The sequence below is a fragment of the Manis pentadactyla genome, chromosome X (assembly GCF_030020395.1).
Source record: "Manis pentadactyla isolate mManPen7 chromosome X, mManPen7.hap1, whole genome shotgun sequence".
NCBI classification, from domain to species: domain Eukaryota; kingdom Metazoa; phylum Chordata; class Mammalia; order Pholidota; family Manidae; genus Manis; species Manis pentadactyla.
This window is the reverse complement of record NC_080038.1, coordinates 76,655,081-76,681,416: the sequence shown is the minus strand read 5'-3', so window position 1 is coordinate 76,681,416 and position 26,336 is coordinate 76,655,081. Positions and strand designations below refer to the sequence as shown.

General features: G+C 35.2%; 1 protein-coding gene across 1 annotated transcript in view; it reads left to right on the top strand.

Annotated features, from left to right (window-relative positions):
- Positions 1–26,336, top strand: part of HDX (highly divergent homeobox) — a 314,801-nt gene that overhangs the window by 72,028 nt on the left and 216,437 nt on the right. The window contains exon 4 of the mRNA XM_057495440.1: positions 7,900–7,953. Coding sequence (XP_057351423.1) covers positions 7,900–7,953 — 54 coding nt within the window. The remainder of the gene's footprint in view (positions 1–7,899; positions 7,954–26,336) is intronic.

The window sequence follows — 26,336 nt, the reverse complement described above, 5'->3', positions numbered from 1 at the left end:
AAAGGCTGTTTCTTTGAGGACCCAAATCAGGAAGACCTGGACACTGCCAATTTCCCTGCTCAGACTGCACCCCTGTCTTGCCTCTGCAGATGAAAAAAGCCACCAGTTCTGACTACTTGAGTGCTGCAGTTTGGTGTTCAGTTGGCCAAAATCCAAGGTGTTGGTTGTTTTAAGCCCTTCATTCTATCTCTGTCACAACCATATTCATAGTGGCTAAGCAGTGCAGATACTTCCACAATTCCTGTGGGACAGTACCAGCATGTGGGCTTCCAAAAAGTGACCCACAAAGCTGGAGGCGCTGGATGTTCACCCTAGGCTCTCTTTTCCAACAGAAGGAACTGTAGCCTCAGAGGAGAAGTCAGTGGTCTGCTGCAGCAACCTTGGGGAGAGGCAGTGTGGTCAGCATGTAGCCACTCCTCTTATATATCTAATGCAGTCTGTCTTGATATATGTGTTTCAGAGACATATTTCAGCCTCACACCTGTGTTCTATGATTTTATCAGTGGTATCTTGTCCAAGAATAGTTATTTGCTCTTGTGGGAGAGCAAAGTCAAGAATGACCTATGTCCCATCTTGGTGATGTCACTATTAATTAGTTTTCATATGTTTAACCAACCTTCAACTCCATGGATAAACCCCACTGGGTTATTGTGAATAATCCTTTGAAAAGCCATGTTACTTATTTTATGTATGCTATATATACTTTTGTCCCTCATTTCCTTCATTAGTACCTTCTTTCTAGTTAATTTTCTTTTTTCAAAAACCTTTATTTTGAAATTTCCTTCTCACTTTTTGTATATACTCTATAGATATTTCTTTATTACCATAGGAATTACATATATGTCTTAAAGTTATAGCAATCTCCTTTATATTTATACTAACCTACTAAAAATGTTAATTGCATACAAAGACGTAACTTCTTTACAACTCTGCCCTCCCATTTGTTATTGATATTACAATTTACATTTTTATATTGTGTATTCATTAACATAGATTTAACATTAAAATTATTTTTATGCCTGTCTTTAAATTCCTGTATGAAAATGAAAAGTGGACTTACAAACCAAAAATTATAACAATACTGGTTTTTATATTTGTTCATGTATTTACTGGAATAATTTATAATTTCATATGGCTTTGATTTAATTTCTAGTATCCTTTCATTTCAACTTGAAGGACTCCCTTTAACATTTCTTGCAGGATAGTTATTTTGGTAATAAATTAACTCATGTTTATCTGGAAATGTCTTAATTTTTCCTTCATTTTTGAAGGGCTGTTGTGCTAGGTATATAATTCTCCATTGATAATATTTTTCTTTCAGCACTAAATATATCATCCAACTCCCTTCTCATGTGTAAGCTTTTTCACTAAGAAATCTTATGATAATATGGAGAATCCCCTGAGTGTAATGATTCACTTTCTATGCTTTCACGTTTCATACCTTGTATTTGTCTTTTGACAGTTTGATGGCAACATGTCTCCATATGCATCTCCGGTTTATCATACCTAAAGTTCACTGAGCTTCTTAGAGTTGTATATCAATGGCTTTCCTCATATTGGGAGGTTTTTCAGCTATTATGTATTCATATTGTATCTCTGCCTCTTTCTCTCTTTCTCTTTTCCTTCTGGGCCTTCCAAAATGATAATGGATGTTTTGGTCTGCTTGTTGATTTCCCATTAGTTCCTTATGCCCTGTTCACTTTTTTTTTCATTCTTTTTCTTTTTTGCTTCTCAAACATAATTATATAAAATGACTTTTCTTCAAGTTCACTGATTCTTTCTTCTACCTCTTCCAGTCTTCTGTTGAACTTCTTTATTGAATTTTTAAATTCAGCTATTTTATTTTTCAGCTCCAAGACATATATTTAATTCTCTTTATAACGTCTATTTGTTGATATTCTCATTTTGTTCATATGTCACCTCCCTGTATTTCCGTAGTTCTTTCTCCATATTTTCCTCTTGTTCTTTGAGCATATTTAAGATAGTTCCTTAAAAGTATGTGTCCAGTAAGTCTGATGTCTCTGTTTCTTCAGGGATATTTTCTGGAAATTAATTTTGTTCCTTTTAATAGGCAGTGTTTTCTTATTTCATTGTATTCATTATGACTTTTTGTTATTAAAATTTGAAAAATCAACCAGTTCTTCCAGTCTTTGCAATCTGTGTCTGTGCAGTTGAAGATCTTCACTAATTACCCTCGTGTAAAGGTCTAAGGTATTTGTGGATCATTTTAAGGTATGCGTCTTCCCTAGTCCTGTGTGCATGCTTTTTACTGATTTCCCTGTACATATGGCTGCTTTTAAATGTGTTAATTTCCCAAAGAGTCTCAGTCTTGCTTCTCCTAGAACCATTGGCTGGTCTATTACACTAATCAATCAGTAATGTCTTTTTCCATGTGTATGTGAGTCTGTAGTATTCTCACAGTTTTCTTGAGTCTTGCCTGATGCTTTCTGCCACTTCCCCTAGCCTGAGATATGAGCCATGCCACTTTTGGCTTTCTGAGCTCTAAGTTAGACACTAAACAGATGACTTTCTCAGGAAATTCAAAGCCAGGTTAAAGTGTTTTAAAATCAGTCTGTTATACTCTCTCTGGTTCACATAAGGGGCTGGTGACCAGGCCAACACTGCCTCTAAACCATGTCATGCTCCACTGGGGAGGGTTTATGACAAGGTCAAGTAAAAATACCATAAAATGTCCTACATTTTTGAATGTGGATTTTTCTTGATTGGGCTATTGATTGGTGATATAAATCTTTGATTTATAAAGCTACCATAATGTTATTCTTATTAGTCTCGAATTACTAAAAGTTTCCATGGGTGAATCAGGCTTGAGCTGCATAGTCCTTCATGTTATTGGCATCTGCTATTTGTTTTTATAAATATCAGTCTATATACTGTTAGTGCAATGAGCAGTCAGGGTGTTTCATTTCTTTTAAATGCGTATTTTTTTGTTCAACAAGAAGCCATGTACAAAGGAAAGACATGGAACCATGATTCACATTAAGAACACTAGTCCAGTACAGCAAGGATCATAGTTTGATAAGAGCTGTAAAGCTTTTGCTATTATTTTGGGTAACTGATATTCTATATGTATTAAAACATTTCATTTCAGTTGTATATTTAGAACTTAAAGCTGATATTTGAAAATTCATTCTCTAAAGTTAGTAAAGAAAGTTTATATTTTCTCAAATATCTCTTTTAACATGAGTTACGGTATTTTAAATCATGTTAGAGGTATAATTTTAAGGAATCCAGATTTGTAATTATATATTCCCCTGGGTCTTTAGATCAGACAATAATCATTATACATATTAATTTATATTATTTTACATATATATTTCCATTGTTTTTGACAGCCACTATCTCTAGAATCAGTATGGTGAAATAAGGTTAGTTATATTATATCTGAGTACTTTTATAATTTCATTACAACATCTTGGAATTCCAGATTTGCTGACTTTAATCTCTAGTGGTTTATGAAATTTTAGCTACTAAAATTATGTAAAAAAATTTTAAAGAGCATCTTAGTTGTCAATTGCAAGAACTTTGTATACTAGTATACTTTTCTTAGCACTTAATACAAGAAAAATTTGTATGCTTAAAAATGGTGTTAGTTGCTTGGCCAAAAGCTGTAGAATTGAAATTTTAATTCATAAAGCTTATTAAATTTCTGAAAGCTCTTCCAGAATTGGCAGAAAGAATGGGAGAAATGTTTTAAAATAAGCCAGCATATTTCTCCTTCTTTGCTTCAGAACACATTGTTCTCAACCAGAATCAACTTACTCCCCTCTCCCAGATGCTTACCCAATGTAGTAATCTCTCTGTATATTTCCACTCTTGGCCTTTTGTTGATTTTCAGAAAGTGAAGCTAGTGAAAAATGAAAGTTCAAGTTAATTCAGTGAGCACATATTTACTGATTGTCTACCAAATGCCCAGTAGTCCAGTAGTGTCTTCTATGCTCAATACCTCATAATTGAAAAATATCTTGAAAGCCCTGCTGATTAAAGCAAAATGATTCATAGGTTTTAATGCTCAACTGATACCAAAGCAATTTATAGAAACTAAAATATTGATAAATGAACCTCTTACTGCTAAGCTTTGCTGAGAGGCATGGTTATGGTCTGATTGTTTCAGTTAATCAAATTCCATTTAATGACATGCTAAATAATATATAAATTTTCCTGGCTCACATAAAATATACTTCAGATAGGAGCTTTACCAGACATATAAGCTGGTATGAGAATTTCTAAACAATATCCAGCAAATGTGTAGAATAGTCTTTACTGTAAAAATATTTTTAAATCAAATAAACATGTTTTGTAAGTATATTCTCTCTGTGACTATGTAAAAATAATTAGATTAAATTGTTTTAAACTTGATACCTTGCCCTTAAGAATTTTACAGTTAGCAGAAATATTATATCAGTCATATGTGGTGTCTACATTGTAAGATTAAATATAGTAAAAATTCCTTAAATCATCCATAAAATAATTATATAAATGCCTTCCTCAAAATGCATCACCATATATGGTAATGTATATAATTTATAAAGCTAATATATGTTATCTATTTTAAGTATAATTTTCCATGAGAAAGATAGGTGTATAATAGTTGGATTCACAAGCCTTAACTATCCAAATGATGTGACTCCAGTTTACATCCAAGTAAGTGTGTGACCTCCTTTAATGTATCTATTCTCAGCTAAAAGAAGAATATTTCCAACATATTAAGCACTTACTTGCATTCACATCCACAGTTGTGACTATCCAACTCTACATTAGTTTGAGCAGGCCAGCCATTTGGGGAGGCAGTTTTGTGATGGTCATAAAAAGACTATTACACAGTTTGACTAGTTGTGAAACTGTCTAGCTTTCTTCTGTCTTATGCTCAAGACCTTTCTTAAATATGTTTTATACTTTCTTCTCAATTCTTACCTCCCTACCCTACTTCCAAGCCTGGATTGCCTCTTGCCTAAACTATTATAAAGGTTTCCATACTTCTTCAATTTACCATATACATTTAGTCAAACTATCATCCTAATGTATAAAAATATAAATCTGCCCATACAACTAATTTGCTTTAAACCCTTCAATGGCTTCCCATTTTCTACAGAATTAGATATGAATGTCCCTCTGTATTTATGGTCTCCACTAAGTGACTCCAGCTCTCTTTCCACTTGTAGTTGAACTGACCATTCCTATACACACCCTAGTCTTTTATTCCACTGTGCTCTTGCCATTTTCCCTAGGATACTATTTTTTTTAATTTTGTCTATAGAAATTCTGCTTATCCTCTAAGGTTCAGCTGAGATAACAGTCCTCAAGTTGATGTGATTTTGCCATATCTTGAACTTCTATTGCACATCATTTATTGTACCTACCTTACGATATTTATCATAGTTTTCTTTGTATTAAATCATTCAGGTACCTGCCTTATCTCTCTCTCTGAGATCATGGCTCTTGCCCTCCAGGAAATTATGTTTTACTCATCTTTTTATTTCCTGTAGCACCTAAAATAGTGCTGGATACAGAAGAGATGCCTGATAAATATTTGAACGGAATTCAAATTACTTACCTTGGAAAGGTATCTATACTGATTTTAATAATGTTAAATTTGTTTAAAAGTTTTTTAAGTTCTTTTAGAATTACAGTTTCTTTAAGGGCCCATGAGATTCTTTTAAATACTTTCAGTAGTGAAAAATCTTAATCTTTGAGAGAAAATCTGATTTTGGAAAATAGAATTTGTTCTGAGCCATGTTTACTGAATAATATGTATGTTCAATCTGGGCTGTTATATTTTCAGTTAAAACAAAGGGAATGTGAAGTAATGAGACATAATTTCTTGGTGAGCCATGATTGACAACTCCAAAAGAAAAGTTCCCAAAATGCTTTCAACAGTAACAACAGCATTGTAATGACTTTATAGTTTCCTAAGTTTTCTCCTTTGGAATTTTTATAAATTTTTTAAATCACTCTTGTCCCCTTATAGATTCATTTTGCAGTTTTCCAAACCAGGGAGTTGAAAAATGTGTTTGGAATTTAAACAAGAATTATATCACCCTGATCATTTGAAATACTGCATTTTATAGGTTTTGGTGAGTGAGAAACTTTGTCATACTGTTGTACCAAACAAAACTTCCAAATTTGAAGGAAACATTTATACAGTATGATTTCAAAAAGCTTACAAATTCAGCTACTATATTTGCCAGAATAAAAGGAAATGAAGGACAGATTTGAAGTAAACAATAAATGGTAATTGAATATAGCATTTGAGTATTATGTAACTGGTTCTGTAGAATTATAAAACAAAAAAGGGGAACTTCATTTCTTCCCATGTCACATGAAATTTATATTTGTGTATTAATATACTTATAGTAATTGTTCAATTTCTTGGTTATACACAATTGACTTATGTAGAAAACCACATTTTATATTCTTAAAATGTATAATTTCAATTTTTAAAGAAATACAGTTACCATGTTTATTATATGTATCATTTTTACTATTTCATATATGACTTTTCAGTAGTTAGTGGTTTATGGTGTTTTTTTCAAATTCGTTTGGTTTAACAGAGTTTCTACAGCAACTTTATATTGCCGGTCCTCAATTATCCTTTCTAATAAATGGGAGTGTTTACCCAGATAATTCAAAATAGTTGGATACCTATTTTTTCAAGCATATATTATGTGATTATATTAGCAGATTTATTTCCTTCACTGAGGCTAACAATCAACTTACTTTACAAACATTATATTTTATACCAAGTATTCATGGGAGAACAAGAAAGTATACATTTAGATTTTTTTTTCTGTAGAAGTGTATCATTCTCAGTTCACTATTTAAAAAAATCAATTATTCAAACCTCCTCATGACTTTCAGGCATTCTAGTTAATTGCTATTTTGCTGTAATTAGATTTTAAATTGAGTAAATGTATTTAAAATATTCTTTCCTTAAAACATTATTTGGTATTTATATAATTTGTAGCCTATCCCTAGCATATTGATATATTTTGAACTCAAAGTAAAATGACACATCTAGTGGCCAGAGACAATAATAATGTACCTGAAGTTTTAGTGATTGAGGATATTACTTTACCATTTACATTGACTGATTATCACTCCTTATAAGTAGGTATAATGCTAATTCCCAGGCCATCACTGAATATACTATATCTTAAACAATAAATGTTTGGTTGAATACAACTTTTCCACCACCACTACTTAACAAGGCTGATTTGAATTCTCAGTTTCTCAGGAAATTCACATTTGGGATGGAGGAGAGGGCAAGTGGAGAGTTTAGAGTACTCCCCAATCCTTCTGTGCCCCAGGAGAAAGTATGGCTAAGTTTAAGCTAACTGAGCCACAGCCCACAAGACCACCTTGGTCTCTGTAAACACTCCCCAGAATCCAGCAGGAGTAACACCAATCTCCTTGTGTGGCAATGATGATGTATTCAGGTGTTGCTGGCTATTCATCTTAATAATTTCTACTTAAAAAGAGACTTGCAGTTGTGTAGAATAAAGAAATCTAGAGAGCTAATATACAGCATGACAACTATAGTTAATAATTTGATTATTGTAAATCACTTACTCCACAGAGAACTGCATTTTTATTATATTTTATTGACCACAGATTTCCTAACCATATTTACAGACCCCAACAATGCTCTAGAAATATTCTTAAATTTCCAGGGTAACTGCACCACTTTCAAATTTTCCCACAGAGGAAGGCCATTTAAAACTGCTGTGTTCAATAAGGAAACAACATTATCTATATGGGGAATATGCTTTGAATGTAGACCTGTCTTAACATTTTATATACATTCTTTGGTGCTGATCAACATTCTAAGTAGAAGTAGTGTTGCTGCATACTTTAATGAGATTCTATTTGTTGTTTCCACAGATTTCAGGAAACCTTACTGTGCCTTGGATTACAGGGTGTTCCAGAAAAAGAGCAGTAAGTAATGTTTAATTTAAAGCAACAATTTGGTTTTCCTCTGTGTTGTTAGTAGGAATACCATTGAGAAAAATTGTCATGATAATTATATATGTGGAAAACTGAACCTTAATAAGACTGCATTATCGCAAAGTACATATTTTGAGATCATAATATACTACAATACATATACTTCAATAAAATGCAGTAATCAGAATGTTTTATAAACTTTGAGCAGATTTTTGCAATTTTAAAAAGCATTCAAACATAATTCATAAAATACAGTGTTTCTACATCTGACTAGTCCAGTTAATTTGATCATGTAATTGAATCATGATTGAAATAACCATCTCAATCAACATTAAATAATTTACATTACTACTTACTATTAGTGAAATTCAGTTTTTAGAAATGATGAGTAACTAATATTTTAACTATCTTATTTTGTTTTTCTGGATTTCTGCTACCACTTTTGTGATTTTTATGTTAATATAACAGAATTTCATTAAAATTGTGTTTTCCAAAAAGATGTCATTTAGTTGGTCTGTGTAGGACACAAAAATCTGCATTTTTTTTTGAGAGTGCATCTCTCATATTTATTGATCAAATGGTTGTTAACAACAATAAAATTCTGTATAGGGGACTCAATGTACAATCATTAATCAACCTCAATCCTAATTCTCAACAGTCTCCAATCTTCTGAAGCGTAATGAACAAGTTCTTACATGGTGAACAAGTTCTTACATAGTGAATAAGTTCTTACATGGATGACTTGTCCATAGTTGGGAAACTTCAATATTTTAATTGTAAAAGAGACATGAATAGACTTTTATAAAGATAACTCAAGTTATTGTATGGTTGATATGTTTAGGGATAATAAAGCTGAAGCTATGACTTTAGTAATAGACAGGATTATGTATACTCTATTCTCCCTTCTCTTCCCCACAAAATAGAACTATAAACCATGGAATTAGTATAGTAGGCCACCAAAGGAAACTCTGAAAGATGGAAAGATAGCAACTTGTTAGGGACACCAGGACTTGGAGGAACTGCAGGGTATTTTGTCTCCCATGTAAGGGCAGATGGTGACTCAGGCCAGGCATCTCATAACCTCCAATCTAACAAAATAGTACAACTTAGGTAAACTCAGTCATCCTGCTGATGGGATGGGAGTCCCACAAACAACATGAAGTGAGTCTGGGAACACTAGCAAAGGACATCAGTTGGAAATATCAATGAGAATAGGCAGCCAGGGGAAGTGCTCTTCTTCCATGCTAGACCTGAACCTTTCATCCCTCAAAGACACAAGACAGCAATGCAAAGGGAGTTAATGCCATAAAAAAACCCAGCATGGCTTAGGAAGCCTCTTTATTCCCTGTAAGTCAGATAATTTTTCACCCACCCAGGAAGCCAGGTGGCTTGGTTAGCATCTCCAAAAGTGATCAAGACACTGTAAATGCCCAGCCCAGCAAGGATGGAAAATCTATTTTCCCACCTAGAGATACCAGTCTCTTGGATGGTACCAACAAAGGGACTCTCCCTATAACAATCACTTGGACTGGAGAAGGCCTTTCTGTCTCCTCAGGTAGAAGCATTAGGGATTAGTGGAAGCCCAAGTGGCACCAAATAAATCAAGCAAATTAAAATAGTACAACAGATTTTCTGAAAATTAAAGTATCATTGGGACCACAGCACATAAAAGTATTCCAGGACATGTGAGCTAAACATAACTGGGTAACTGCCAGAGAAAACATAAAATTATTTAAATAATACCAAAAGTTGGGAATGTACATTGGTACAGCCACTATGGAAAGTAGTTCAGAGGTTCCTCAAAAATCTAAAAATAAAAATATAATATGACCCAGTAACTCCACTTCTAGGGAATTTACCTGAAGAAAACAAAATCTCTGATTCAACAAAGATAGATGCATCCCTGTGTTTTTCACCGCATTATTTACAAAAGCCAAGATACAAAAGCAACCAGTGCCCATCAATAGATGAATGGATAAAAAAGATGTGGTACATATACACAATGAAATATTATTCAGCCATAAAAAATAAATAAATCCTGCCATTTGAAACAACATGGATGAACCTAGAGGGTATTATGCTAAGTGAAATAAGCCAGATGGAGAAAAACAAATACCAGTGCTTTCACTTATATGTGGAGTCTAAAAACAAAAGGAACAAAATGTATAAACTCATAGACACTGAGAAGTGACTGATGGTTACCATAGGTGGTAGGTGGGATGGATAAAGGGGATAAAGAGGCACAAAAATCTCAATCATGATGTAAGTTGTTCATGGGAGGGAAGTGCAGCATGGAGAATATAGTCAATGGTTCTGTAACATGTTTCTATGTTGATAGATAATAAACTGCACTAGTTAGGGTAAGGATTTAATAATGTGTGTAACTGTTGAATCACTGTGTTGTGTACTTGAAATCAATATTATATTGTATATCAACTATAATTCAATAAAATGCAAATATTCAATTTTTAAAAATAAAAATAATTCCTGCCTCTCTTTCCAACCCCAAATTTACAGCCTTGATAGGGACTCAACATCTACTCCATGAACTTGAACCTATGTACAGTTGCCACCTAAAGTTCAAGTCAATCCAAATCATTTTGAAACCCAGTCCTGTCATCTGACACAGTCACTCTCCCACCCACAGATTTGATACACATGTTTTATTTGGCCTCATCCAAGTCCTTTAAAAATACATTATACCAAGTAAGTCAGCATAAAAGATTGAGCCCTCATCAGGGCTCTAGCCTGTGCTCCAGGCTGCCATTGCTTCACTAATTAATTCTCCTCTATCAGCTGTCCAGACAGAAATGCCCCTAGAGTATCACTATTTGATCCCACCTCTTGTCTTGCCATAAAACTATTTTGGAAGATGTTCCAAATGTTTTTCTGAAATTAGATTCTCAAGATTCTGACAGACCCTTGATCTATTACTTGGGTTTCCCCAAAGAAGAGATGAAAGATTAGCCTGACTTCCCTTTCAACAAACCTGTCCTGGATCCTGGTGACCACTACATTTTCTTCTTATATTTTTAATGATATAAATCATTCATTTTTCTTCTGTCTTCATTGGAGATGATAAATCTGAAGAATTTTCAGTCCTCAATGGAAAGTCTCATTTACAAATAATCAAATTAACACAGACAGCTTGCCTACAACCCTTGGCTATTGCCTGAAAGTGATTCAAAACACTTAAATGAAAACTGCCTCTACTACAGGAAATCTGCTCTCTGAATGAATGAAGGTTTTCTATAGGAAAGTAAATTTCCATCCTGCCTTTCTGACTCATTATAAATATGTAAAGGTAAAGTTCAAATAATTGCTGTCTTGTAATATATTGAGTAAAATGTTCACTTGTTAAAAATATAACAACATTGTGTCTTAATAGAAGCTTAGTTGTATATTTTAAGACCTAGAAAAATAAATAATTTTAGATAATTTTAAATTATGAAATATTAGACCAAAAATCTCCTAACATAATATGTCAAAGTGTCCAGGATACAATTGAAAATCAAACAGCATACCAAGAACCATAAAAATCACAGCTTGAATGGATAAATGACAATCAACTTACAGAAACACTGTGGTACATTAGATAATGGAATTATCTGACAAGGATTTTAGAAAATCCATGTAAAAGTGCTTCAATAAGCAATTACAGATGATCTGAAATAAACATAAAATAGAATATCTCAAGATAGCAATTAAGAAAGTTATGAAAGAACCAAATTAGAATTATAGAACTGAAAAATGCAATAACTTAAATTTAAAAATTGGTGGACAGCTCAGTATTTGAGTTGTAATAAAAGAACATAGAATTAATTAACTTTAGGACAGATTGATATAATCCACCCAGTGGGAACAACAGAGAGAAAATACACTGAAAAATAATAAACAGAGTCTAAGAACTCTGTGGGGCAATAACAAAAAATTCAATATTTATATCTTTGAAGTTCCACAAGAAGAAAGACAAAGTTCTGAAAGAATATTCAAAGAAATAATGGCTGAAAACTACCAAACTTTGTAAAAATTAACATAACTTTACAGATTGAAGAAGCTGAGTTAACACAAAGAAAAATAAATGCAAAAAATCCACACCCAGGCACCTCGTAATTAAACTTTGAAAACTACAGATAAAAAAGTCTTCGAATGCAACCAGAGAGAAATTATGCACTACTTATAGAAGAACACAAATTCAAATAACAGTGGATTTCTCATCTGAAACCTTAGATGCCAGAAAACCAATATTTTTCACATGTTAAAAGAAGATAACTGTCAGCTGATAATTCCATGTTTGGAAAAACTATCCTTCAAGAATGAAGGAAAAGTAAAGACATTCTCAGATGAAAGAGAACAAAGAATTTGTTGTTAACTGACTTACTGTAAAAGACCAGCTAAAGGAAGTTCATCATACAGAAATAAAATGGTAGAAGAAGGAATCTGTGGGCACCAGGCAGGAAGAAATAACAGAAACAGCAGAATTATGCCAATCTTACTCATAATTAGATTTCTACATCATATTTGATGACTGAAACAAGTTATAGCACCATCTGTCTGATACACAAGATGGTGGTATTTAAAGGAAGATGGTAAAGTCACCTAAACAGAAGTAAGGTTTCTACACTTCACTAGAAGGGCTAAAATACTAATAACTGTACATTATGACAAGTCACATTAAGTGTATTATAATAGCCAGAATGACCACTACAAAAACTATACAAAATGATAACTCAAAACCCTTAAATCAAAATGGAATCCTAATCGTGTTCAAATAACACATAGGAAGGCAAGAAAATAGAAATACAGGAATGCAAAGCAGAGGAGACAGAAAACAAATAAAATGGTAGACATAAGCCCTAATATACAAAAAATTACTTTTAAATATATACCAAACAAAAGCTAGATATGAGTGGATTAAAGAAAACATAGTCCAATTTCATACTGTTTATAAAAAAACTCACTTCAAATTCAGTAGCATAGGTAAGTTGAAAGTTAAAAATTAGGAAAAATATACCATGAAAACATTAATCATAGAAATCAGGAGTGGGTAGCCACATTAACATCAGATAAAATAGACTTTAGAGGCAAAGAAGGCATTGCCCAATTTAAAGTGATCAATCAACCAGGAAAAAAATAGCAATCCTCAAAGTGTACATGCAAAGCAACAGAGCTTGAAACTACATGAAGCAAAATCTGATGCAACAGAAAGGAGAAACAGACAAATATACAATGGTAGATGGGGACTTCAACACCCTGTTCTCAGAAACTGATAGATTAGATAGAAAGTAAATGAGGACAAGAAGATTTTTAACAAACAACCAATAAGATTTAATCAAAATATATAGACTACATATAAAACACTCCACCCATAAAGAAAATAACACATAGTCTTAAAGGATACATGAAACATTAACCAAGATAAACCTTATTCAAAACCATGAAACAAACATCCATAACTCTAAAAGATAGAAATCATACAGAATGTGTACTCTTAGCTGTAATGGAATCCAGCTAATAATCAATAACAGAAAGATATCCTGGGCATTAACTAACTTCATAGAGATTAAACGTGCTTCTAAAGAACCCATGAGTCAAAGAGGAAGTCTCAAAAGAAATGAAATACATAAAACTGAATGAAAATGAAAATGTAGCATATGAAAGTATGTGGAACATAACTAAAACAAGGCTGAGAAGGAATTTTGCAACACTACATGCTTACATTGGAAATGAGGATTGAAACTGGTCTTCTAAGTTTGTATTTCAAGAAACTAGAAAAATGAAGCTTCAAGGGGATAAAGAAGCACAAACATTAAATTATAAGATGAATTATTCACAGCAATGGAAGTACAGCATAGAGAATATAACCGGTAATAGTATAGTAACAAGGGGTAACTACACATCATGGTGAACTTTTAGTGATGTGTGTTAAGTATCAAATCACTATGCTGTACACCTGAAACCAATACAATATTGTATATCAAATATATTCCAACAAAAAGAAAAAACAAACAAAAAAGAGAATAGAAAAATGATCACAAAATTAACTAAGCCAACAGAAGGAAGGAAATTATGGGCAGAATTTAATGAAACTGAAAATAAGTTTACAGAAAATCAATGAATAAACAAGCTGATTCTGGGAAAAAATAAATAAAATTGTTAAACCTCCAGCAAAGCTGTAAAAAATTATACTGAAGCTAAGAACACAATTCTGATACTATTATCATACTCCAAGCAAGAAATGATGAAGATCTTAACTAAGGCAGGAGCAGTGAGGATTGAGAGAAAGGAAGTGAACACAATAGATGTTAAGGAGATAAATTACTGGACTCAGTAACTGATTCAATGTGGAGAGGATGAATGAGTGGATAAAATTATACGTGATTTCTTATTTTTTACTGTTTTGACTAAGTAGATGGAAGTTCCATTCACCAAGATAAGGTATAAGAAAGAATGCATTTGGGGAAAATGTTATTAATATAGTGGTGATCAGAGTTCTTGAGAGAAGTTGGGAGGTTCGTTAGAGTGAATTATAATACTTCCCCTTTCAATACCTTTTACACACACACACACGCACCTTTCAAGTCCCTCTTTAGTGTCTTATCTCCAGTGCTCCATCATTCATGACTTTTCTGTATTAGGCTTTATAATACACATGATCTAAAATAACTGCTCTGTAGTTAATCTAGCACCCCTGTATCTATTGCTCTTCATCTCATTTTTCTCAACTAACATTGCCTAAAAACATATTCCACTGAGATGAATCCTAATAATGGGAATGCAGAGTCATGATAACTGCCATTCATTTACTCAATTCAAATATCTACTGTGCTGTCCAATACAATTGCCACTAACACATCTACCTAGACTTAATCACTTCAAATATGGATACTGCAACTGGGGAACTGAATTTTCATATTTTATTATTTTAAATTAAAATTTAAAATCTGATACATGGTCTTCCATTTCTGGCCTAGATTAATAGGGACTGGATTTATGCTCTTACCTGAAATGACCAAATAACTGAAATAAATATATGAAACAACAGTGACTTTCAAGACTACACTGGACTTGAAACAACTGTATTAGATATCTATTGCTGCACAACAAATTATCACAATCTTAGCAGCTTAAATAACATGCATTTATTATATCATAATTTCTGTGCATTTGTAGTCCAGGCACAGTTTAGCTGGGTCTTCTGCTTAGGGTCTTACAAGGATGCAATCAAGGTGTTGGCTAGGCTGTATTCATATACAGAGGCTTGAGTGAGGATGAATATACTTCAAAACTCAGTTTGCTGTAATAATTAATTTCTTTATGACTGTAAGCCTGAGGCCTTAGCTCCTTCTTGGCTGTTAGCTGGAGGCAGCCCCATGTCCAACGTGCAGCTTCCCACAGATTTGGACACAATCATTAGTTCCTAGAGGCTACCTACAAGTCCTAGGTGACTCCAATATTTTCTTCTCATGTGGGCTTTAAAAATGTAGCCACTTACTTTTTCAAGACATCAAGCAGAATCTCTAGAGTGAATCTTCTAGCAAGATAAAGTATTTTATAATATAACAATCAAAAGATTGACATCCTATCATCTTTGTCATATTTTCTTGGTTAGAAGAAAATCACAAATCTCACCCATATTCAAAGGGAAGTGATTATACAAAGGAATGAAAACCAGATGGTAAGATAATGAGATTGCCACCTTAGAGACTGTCTACCACAGGTAATGAATTACAGTGAAGCCTTCTGAGCTATATTACTGTCTCGTGAAAGTTACTAGACTGTGGTGCAAGGAGGAAGAATCCAGGCGGAGCCTGGAATGACTCTGAGTTGAGAAGATGAAACTGAGTCCAGGGAGAATAAAATGGCTTAAGTTTGCAGGGAAGACTGTTGGAATGAAGAGAGATGCACAGAAAGAGAATGCAGGAAATATGCACATACCCTAAAATTGTCAAATGAATACTGAATACCCATACATACTAAGAAAGAAAGTCTGGAAAAGAACAGTCAAATATAATTAGAAATAGTAGTACTAAGTTTTCATACAGGCCAGCAATAGTGCCTTTTCTCACCAGCCAGACTGGAAAACATAATTCATGAACCATTGTAAACCACACAGAAAGTTAATTTACAAAAATATACTGCTCTTATTATGCCTAACAAATTCTAAAAGCAAGTCCAAAAGAGATCAACCAGTTTACAAGAAAACTATTTGCATTCCAGAACAAAGTCAAATGTTTTTGTAAGACTATAGAAGTATATGAAGCCCAACAAGATAAAATTCACGGTACCTGTCATCCATCAAATTTACTAGAATGCAGGGAGGGTGGAGAAAAAGATGGCAGAGTAGGAAGGCAAGGTGGAGCCTCCTCCCAAAAACAAATAAAAGAAGAAAATACAGCAAATACAACTAAATCTGAAAATGACCTGAAGACTGCAGAAGATACTACCTACACCTCAGAAAGAAGAGAAGACCACACAGAAAAGGGTAAAGTGGCAGAGCTGCATTCAAGTGGGACCCAAGCCCTCCCACCACCCAAGCCAACAGGTGGGAGAAACAGAGTTGTGAGGGGATAGGAGCCTTGGATTGCTACACACCTGGCCCTGAAGATTTGCTCCAGGAGCATGAGATCAAATTACACTGGGTTCTAGTGATTAGTGGGGCTAGACACCAGGGACAGGTGGAGTATTCTGGGAGGCTGATACTCAGCTGCTTGTGGAGGACAGGCATGCTCCACTGGTCCTGAGACCAAAAACAGAGTTGGCAACATGCAGGACTTGCCAGAATTGGGAGAGGTTCCACAGGGGTAAGGGTTGGATGGAGCTCTGTCCTCAGGAGAAAGGGGAGGTGGATAATACCTGCCATGCCCTCTCTGGGCCAAACAGGTCAGGAATTCTCAAGAGCACCAAGTGCTCCAACCCCTTCACTGGCAACTTAGCCCCAAGCCACCTCCCTACATGCACTGCTGGCAAGCCAACCCAATTGGCTCAGCAGCAGTGTCAGACGTTTCTGACTGGTAGGCAGAGGGAGATGCTCCCAGCTTTATCAGCTCCATTTAAGCTCAACTGGGAAGATGCTTGCAGGAGTCAGTCCCAAGAGCTCCTTCCTCCCCAAGGATGTCAAAGCCTTGTGCTGTGCATCCCAACCTGCTCCTGAACCACACATTGATCCACCCATGCTATTAACCCTACAGCCCTGCCATTGCTGTAAGAAAGGCTAAGGGTCATCCTGAAAAGAGCAATCACAGTAGAGACTTTTGTGCTGATCACAAAGGCGGTGGCTGAAGCACAGACTCAAACTGCTACAGAAGAAAAACAGACAGGCAGTCCTGCCCACTGCATGGCAACAGCTGGGGCTCCTGCAAAGTAGAACCGGGCATGGAAGAGTAAGGAATCTTGAGGTTTGGGTATCGTAGGATTACTGCTTCATAAAGCCATTACTCGGTAGGCCAGGAAGCATAGAAGAGCAATCTAATACAAAGGAAGAAACACAGAAACCCTGAAAAATGAAGGAAAGGAGTATGTTCCAAACAGAACTGCAGGAAAGGACTCCAGAAAGAGCGAAAATAGAAATAGAGATCACCGACCTTCTTGATAAAGATTTCAAAGTAAAAGTCATAAACCTGCTCACTGATTTACAGAAAAACATTCATGATGTCAGGAAGGAATTCAATAAAGTGATAAAAGACCTGCAAAGCAGCCACTCAGACTTGAAGAATACAGTATATGAAATGAAACATATGAGTAGATTACTACAGTTAGAGGAGACAGTGAATGAGATGGAAATTAGAGAACGAGAGAAAAACAAAACTGAAGAGCAGAAGGAAAAAAGATATTTAGAAATGAAAGAATGATGAGAGCTATGTGACCATTCCAAATGAAACAATATTCACATAATAGTACCAGAAGGAGAAGAGAGACACAAAGGGATAGAAAGTGTCTTTGAGGAAATAATTGTTGAAAACTTAACCAATATGGGGAAGAAAATAGACACTCAGGTCATGGAAGTGCAGAGACTCCTAACAAAGGGGACCCCAGAAAGACAACACCAAGGCATAATAATTAAAAAGGCAAGGATCAAGGATAAGGGGAGAGTATTGAAAGCAGCCATAGAGAGAAACAGTATTATTTATAAAGGAATCCTCATCAGGCTAACATCAGACTTCTTAAGAGAAACTTTACAGACCACAAGGGAATGGAATGATATACTTAATATACTGAAACAGAACAACCTATAACCAAAAATCCTCCACCCAGCAAGATTATCATTTAAATTTGAAGCAAGGGTTAAACAATTTCCATATAAACAAAAGTTGAAGGAATTCACCACCACTAAGCCAGACTTGCAGGATATGTTTAAGGGACTGTGGTAGATGGAAATGTTCCTAAAGCTAAACAGCTTTCATCTGTGAAAATAAACCCACACTAAATGTAGTGGACCATTTAATTACCAAGCAAGTATGAAATTAAACAAAACAAAAGAAGCAAAATCAACTGTACACAGAATCAGTCAAGGGATATTCAAAAAGTGCAGATTATGACATCTAATAAAAAGTGTAGAAGAGAATGAAGAAGAATAAAATTTATATATTTTTTGAATTAGAGTAATGAGCAATTTAAGGTGGACTCTTATATAGTAATAAAGCTATCCTTGGATTTTGCTAACTGCCAAACTGAAGTCTATAATAGATACAAAAAAATTTTTTTAAGAGAAATCCAATCACAAAACTAAAGAAAACCATCAAGTAACAAGATAAGAGTACAAAAGAAGAAGAAAGAAACAGAAAGGATCTATAATAAAAACAAAAAAAACAATTAATAAAATAGATACAAGTACATGTTTCTCAGTACTCACTTTAAATGTAAATGGACTGAATGCACCAATCAAAAACATAGAGTGGCAGAATGGGTAAACAAGACCCATCTGTGTGCTGCCTACAAGGGACTCATTTCAGACCCAAAGAGATATATGGAATAAAAGTGAACAGGTAGAAAAATATATTTCATGCAAATAATGAGAAAAAAGCAGAAGTAGCAGTAATTATATCAGACAAAGATTTCAAAATAAAATAACAAAAGAAAAATTAGCATATTAAATAATGATACAGAGGTCAGTCCAACAATAGGATATAACCATTATAAATATCAATGAACCCAACATAAGATCACCTAAATCTGTAAAACAAATACTAACATATTACAGGGGGGAATAGAAAGCAACATATAATTTTAGGAGACTTTCACACAACATTCGCATCAACAGAGAGACCAACCAGACAGAAAATAAATAAGGAAACAGAGACAATGAACAATACATTAGATCAGAGGGACTTAACAAATATCTATGGAACATTCCACCCAAAAGCAGCAGCATATGCATTTTTCTCAAGGGCACATGGAATGTTCTCTATAATAGATCACATACTAAGCCACAAAAAGAACCTCAGTAAATTCAAAAAGATTGAAATTATACAAAACAGCTTCTCAGATCACTGTGGTATTAAACTAGAAATAAATTACATGAAGAAAACAAAAAAGCCTATGAAAACAAAAAAGCCTACAAATACATGGAGGCTAAATAATATGTTTCTAAATAATCAATGTTTCAATGAACAAATTAAAATAGAAATCAAGAAATACATAGAGACAATTGAAAACAAAAACTCGGCAGCCCAAAATATGTGGCAGTTCTAAGAAGAAAGTACGTAATAATACAGGCCTACCTGAAGAAACAAGAACAATCCCAAATAAACAGTCTTAACTCAAAATTAAAGACAAGAAAACGAACAAATGAAGACCAAAGGAAGTAGAAGAAGAGATATAATAAACATCAGAGCATAAATAAATGAAATAGAAAAGAATAAAACAATAGAAAAATAAGAGATACTAGAACCTGATCCTTTGAGAAAATAAACAAAATAGATAAAACCCTAGCCAGGCTTACCAAGAAAAAAAGAGTAAACAAATAAAACCAGAAATAAAGGAGTAGTCACAGTGGATAACACAGAAATACAAAGAATTACTAGAGAATACTATAAAAATTATGTCAATAAATTGGACAATGTAGACGTGGAAAAATTCCTAGAAAAATACAACCTTCCAAGACTGACCTAGGAAGAAACAAAATCTGCACAGAGAAATTACCATCAATGAAACTGAATTCATAATCAAAAACTTCCTGACAAACAAAATCTCAGAAATAGATGGCTTCAGAGCTGAATTCTACCAAACATTTAAAGAAGAGCTAATACCCATCCTCCTTAAATTATCCCAAAAATTAGAAGAGGAGGAAGTACTTCCAAACTCATTCTATGAGGCCACTATCCGTCTAATACCAAAACCAAAGTTACCACACACACAAGAAAGAAAATTTGAAACCAATATTCCTGATGAACATAGATGCAAGAATCATTGACAAAATATTAGTAAACCTAATTTAAGAATATATCAAAAAGATCATCCATCATGACAAAGTGGGATTTATTCCAGGGATGCAAGGATGGTGCAATATACATAAGTCAATCAATGTCATACACCACATTGACAAAAAGGACAAAAACTACATGATCATCTCAATAGATACTTAAAAAGCATTTGACAAAATTCAACATTCATTCATGATAAAAGCTCTTAAAACTCGTTATAGAGTCGACATACCTCGACATAATAAAGGCCATATATGACAAACCCATAGGCAACATCACACTTAGTAGTGAGGAAGAAGACAAGGATGTCCACTTTCACCACTTTTATTGAACATAGTAATGGAGGTCCTAGTCACAACAATCTGATAAAACAAAGAGACAAGAGTCATCCAAATTTGTAAGGAAAAAGTAAATCTATCACTATTTGCAGGTGACATGATATTATACATAGAAAATCCTAAAGACTCCACCAAGAAACTATTAGAGGTTATAAGTGAATTCAGCAATGTTGCAGGATACAAAATTAATACACAGAAATCTGTAGCATTCAAATATACTAATGATGAACTAATAGAAAGAGAAATCAGAACAACTCCACTTACAATTGCATCAAAAAGAATAAAACGACTAAGAATAATCCTAACCAAGGATGTTAAAGACCTATACTCTGAGAACTATAAGACACTTATGAGAGAAATTAAAGGCACAAATAAGTGGAAATCTATCCCATGCTCATGGATAGTAAGAATTAGTACTGTCATAAAGGCCAACCTGCCCAATGCAGTTTACAGATTCAGTGCAATCTCTACCAAATTTCTAATTAGCAGTTTTCAATGAACTAGAACAAATAGTTCTAAAATTCATATGGAACCACAAAAAATCCTAAATAGCAAAAGCAATCTGAGAAAGAACAAAGCTGGGGGATTATGCTCCCCAACATCGAGCTCAACTACAAAGCAAGAGTAATCAAAACCATTTGGTACTGGCACAAGAACAGACATGTAGATCAGTGGAACAGCATAGAGAGCTCTGATATAAGCCCACGCATATATGGTCAATTAATATATGATAAAAGAGGCACAAATATACAATGGGGAAAAAAGACTACCTTTTGAACAACTGGTATTGGGAAAACTAGACTCCTGCATGCAAGAGAATTAAACTAGATTACTGTGTAATTCCATATAGAAAAGTAAATTCAAAATGGATCAAACACTTGAATGTTAGTTGTGAAACCATAAAACTCTTAGAAGAAAACATAGGCAAAAATTTCTTCAATACAAACATGAGCAAATTTTTCCTAAACACATCTCCTCGGAGGGAAACAAAATAAAAAATGAACAAGTGGGACTACATCAAACAAAAAGCTTCTGTACAGCAAAGAACACCTTCAGCAGAACAAAAAGGCGTCCTACAGTATGTGAAAATATACTCATAAATGACTCATCTGATAAGGGGTTAACATCCCAGATATATAAAGAACTCATACACCTCAACACCCAAAAATCAAATAACCCAATTGATAAATGGGCAGAGTACCTGAATGGGCACTTCACCAAAGAAGAAATAGATATCCAACAGGCACATGAAAAAATGCTCCACATTTCTAATCATCAGGGAAATGCAAATTAAAACCACAATGAGATACTACCTCACAACACTTAGAATAGCCAATATCCAGAAGACAAGAAATAAAACATTTTGGTGAAAATGTGGAGAAATGCGAACCCTCCTACATTGTTGGTGGGTGTGTAAATTGGTGTAGCCTCTGAAGAAAGCAGTATGGAGGTTCCACCCCAAAAACAAAAATAAAAATACCATTTGACCCAGTACTTTTACCTCTAGGAATTTATCTGAAGAAAATAAAATCCCTGATTGTAAGAGATATATGCACCCCTATGTTTTTTGCCACACTATTTGCATTAGCCAAGATATGGAAGCAACCTAAGTGTCCATCAGTAGATGAATAGATAAAGACGTGGTGCATATGCACAATGGAATATTATTCAGCCATAACAAGAAAAGAGATCCTGCTATTTGCAAAATGGATGGATCTAGAGGGTATTATGCTCAGTGAAATAAGCTGGGAGGAGAAAGACAAATACTACACAATTTCACTTATTTGTGGAATATAACAACAAGGCAAAACAGAAGGGACAAAATAGCAATAGATTCATAGACACTGAGAAGTGAATGGTGGTACCCATGAGGCAGGGTCTGGGTGCGGGAGTCCAGCTCCAGCTTAGGGGTGGGATGCCCGAAGGTGCAGGACAGAGTCAGCGTATGGAGAGACAGGACACGGAGTCAGTTGGAGGAGGTTTCTCAACAAAGTGTCGATGAGAGCTTTATTCATACCATTTTGCACAAGGATATGATTATTTTTTATTTGTTCTTTTGATTAACAAGCATAGGCAAGCTTTTTTATTTCTGTTTCTTTCTAATCTATACATGGTTAGCCAAGTGTTAGATAGATGATCTTTTTCCTGTTCTTTGACCTAAACTTTTCCTAGCAACGTGTACTCTATTGTGTCTGTATGCAAAGTGGTTTCTCAGTAATGCATCTGACCACAGAAACATGCAGCATGTAGCAGTGACTATGGAGTCTATCAGCTCAGGGTGAAATACAGGTCACTCACTACTACAGTTAGTTAGGCAGGTATAATCATCTATATTTCTAATGCAATGGGTACATTTTATACCCTCATAATATTTATTCAATCATAGATAGATGCAAGATAAAGATAGAAAGCATGATTTAGTGCTGTTAGAAGGTAAGTATAGATGATCAGGTCTGTGCCTATAGACTAGGTATTGATCCAAGCTAGACTAGGGCAACAAAACATCCATGGGTGTAGACAATTTCTCTCAACACTGGGGTGTGAGGTTCTAAGCTTCACCTCTGTTAGCCCCCATTTTCTCACCTTATGCCCCCCCCCCCCACGACTGTGCCTGTCTTAGGTTGTTCCTCCCATGAGGAATCTTACCCATCTCTGGCTAACCAGCCATCTTCTGGGGCCATACAGGGAGATGTTAAAGCTGGTAAGCGAGAGAGAAGCAATATTCTTTGTAAATGTTAGCTTTTTACTTCTTTGCAGATTTATGCCCTGTGGCTTCCAGGCCCAGCACTTGTCTTGAGGTATCTTTACCTCTTGGAAAAATTATGGTACTCGGTAATTCCAAATATGTGGTGCAGGTTCTAGTAAAAGGCTGTAATTAGGAAGGAAGAAGAAAAGCTATAGAAGTAGCAGATGAAAGGAAATATGAGAAGATGGATTAAGTGTCAGACAGGGATATTCCATTCAGTATTCCCCTATAACTCTATTTCTCTAATTTTCCTATATAACTTTTTATCACTAATTTCACTATCATTGCAAACAAGGAGGGCATTCCTACTTAGGTGGTGATGGAGTAGTCAATGTTTGACTAGCTAACTGCAGGTTTTGATATTTTATGCCAAGATTTCCATCTAGCCTCTGCATGTTCTATTCTTCAGGAGCACTCTCCTGAAAAGCTTCTGGGAAGTTTAGGTTCTCCTCCTTTCTTTGCTGCTTATCAAAGGTTAGCTTAGTCTTTGGCAAAAATGCAAGCAAAAGCAAAGCCAATAGTATAATGGAGAAAAACAAAATCCAGGTGGGTAATAGGGGGAGCCAGCTGCAAAGACCCTTGATGTCTGGGGGTCTTCCTCCAGCCTGAGCTTTGCTACACAGCTTGAGTAGCATGGCTCCTGGCATCTGGGGTTGGTCAGGGAGGCAGGAGAGGGGGATAAAGTAAGAGACACAATATTCATATTCCCAATATAAGTTGGTCATGGGGACAGTAGTATAGCATAGAGAATATAGTCAATAATTCTGTAACATCTTTCTACATTGATAGATAATAACCACTCTAGAGTTGGTGAGGATTTAATAATATGGGTAACAGCTGAATCACTCTGTTGTACATTTGAAACCAACATATGACTGAATATCAATATTTCAATAAAAATAAATCACCCTCAAAAAATTACTAGAATGCTAAGAAGCAGGAAAATATGACCCTTGATGAGGATGAAAATCAATTAAATGAAAGTGACCCAGTACTTACAAATATGTTAGGATTAGTAGAAGAGGATTTTAAAAGAGTTAACAGTTATTGAAAATCTATTTCATATGCTTTAGAAATTAAGTGGCAATATGGAAAATATAAAAGGACTCAAAAAACATATACAGCTGAAAACTACAGTGTTTGCAATGGAAACACATTAGATGGTATTAATGGAATTTTGCATATTAGAAAAGAAACGATTAGTGAATTTGAAAGCATAACAAAAAGAAATATACAAAATGACATGCAAATGATAACAACAAAAAACTGCATCAGTCAACGGTGGGATAATGTAGCCCAATATATACATAATTAAATCCTCTCAAAGAGTTGTGAGAGAAACAGAAAATTATTTGAATGAACAATGGGTAAAATGTTCCAAATTTAATGAAAATGTAAGCATAGATCCAAGAAGTTCTATGACGTCCAACTAAAAGAATCACAATGGCACATAATGAAAAGTACTACTGAGGCGGAGCCAAGATGGCGGCGTGAGTAGAGCAGCAGAAATCTCCTCCCCAAACCACATATATCTATGAAAATATAACAAAGACAACTCTTCCTAGAATAAAGACCAGAGGACACAGGACAACATCCAGACCACATCCACACCTGCGAGAACCCAGCGCCTCGTGAAGGAGGTAAGATACAAGCTCCGGCCCGTTGGGACCCGAGTGCCCCTCCCCCAAGCTCCCGGCGGGAGAAAAGTAGACAGAGCGGGAGGGAGAGGGAGCCCAGGACTGCTGAACACCCAACCCCAGCCATCCGGACCAGAGCGCAGACACAGTGCATGAGCGGGGCCCTGGATACTAGGGAAACAGGGCAGCAAGAATGGTAAGAGGGTACCGGAGGTCTGGCGCCGGAGGACAAAAGAAATGTGAGCGGCCATTCTTTTTTTTTTTTTTGTGGTCATTGTTTTGTTTTGGCAGGTGCTTTTTCAAAGTTTTAAAGGGGCAGGGCGGGCCACTTAATCCAGAGGGAGGGAATCCGGGGATCTCTGGGCACCCTAATCCCCTGGGCTGCAGGGAGCACGGAGGCCACTTACACAGATAAATAGCCTCCCGGCTGCTCCCCCTCCAACGCTACTCCACCACTTTGGAGCAGCTGCCCGAGACAGGCCACGCCCACAGCAACAGCGGAGACAAACTCCATAGCAGTCAGGAAGAAAGCAGAAGCCCTGTCTGCACCAGCTACCCAGCACAAGCCACTAGAGGTCGCTGTTCTCCCAGGAGAGGAGGGCCACAAACCAACAAGAAGGGAAGTTCTTCCAGCCTTCACTTGTCCGAGCTCTGCAAACTATTTCTATCACCATAAAAAGACAAAATTACAGGCAAACCAAGATAACAGAGACTCCAGAGAAGGAGACAGACCAGTCTTCCTGACAAAGAATTCAAAATAAAAATCATAAACATGCTGACAGAGATGCAGAGAAATACGCAAGAGATATGGGATCAAGTCCGGAAGGAGATCACAGATGCCAGAAAGGAGATTACAGAAATGAAACAAACTCTGGAAGGGTTTATAAGCAGAATGGATAAGATGCAAGAGGCCATTGATGGAATTGAAACCAGAGAACAGGAACACATAGAAGCTGACATAGAGAGAGATAAAAGGATCTCCAGGAATGAAACAATATTAAGAGAACTATGTGGCCAATCCAAAATGAACAATATCAGTATTATAGGGGTCCCAGAAGAAGAAGAGAGAGGAAAAGGGATGGAAAGTATCTTAGAAGAAATAATTGCTGAAAATTTCCCCAAACTGGGGGAGGAAATAATCAAACAGACAGCGGAAATACACAGAACCCCCAACAGAGAGGATCCAAGGAAGACAACACCAAGACACATAATAATTAAAATGTCAAAGATC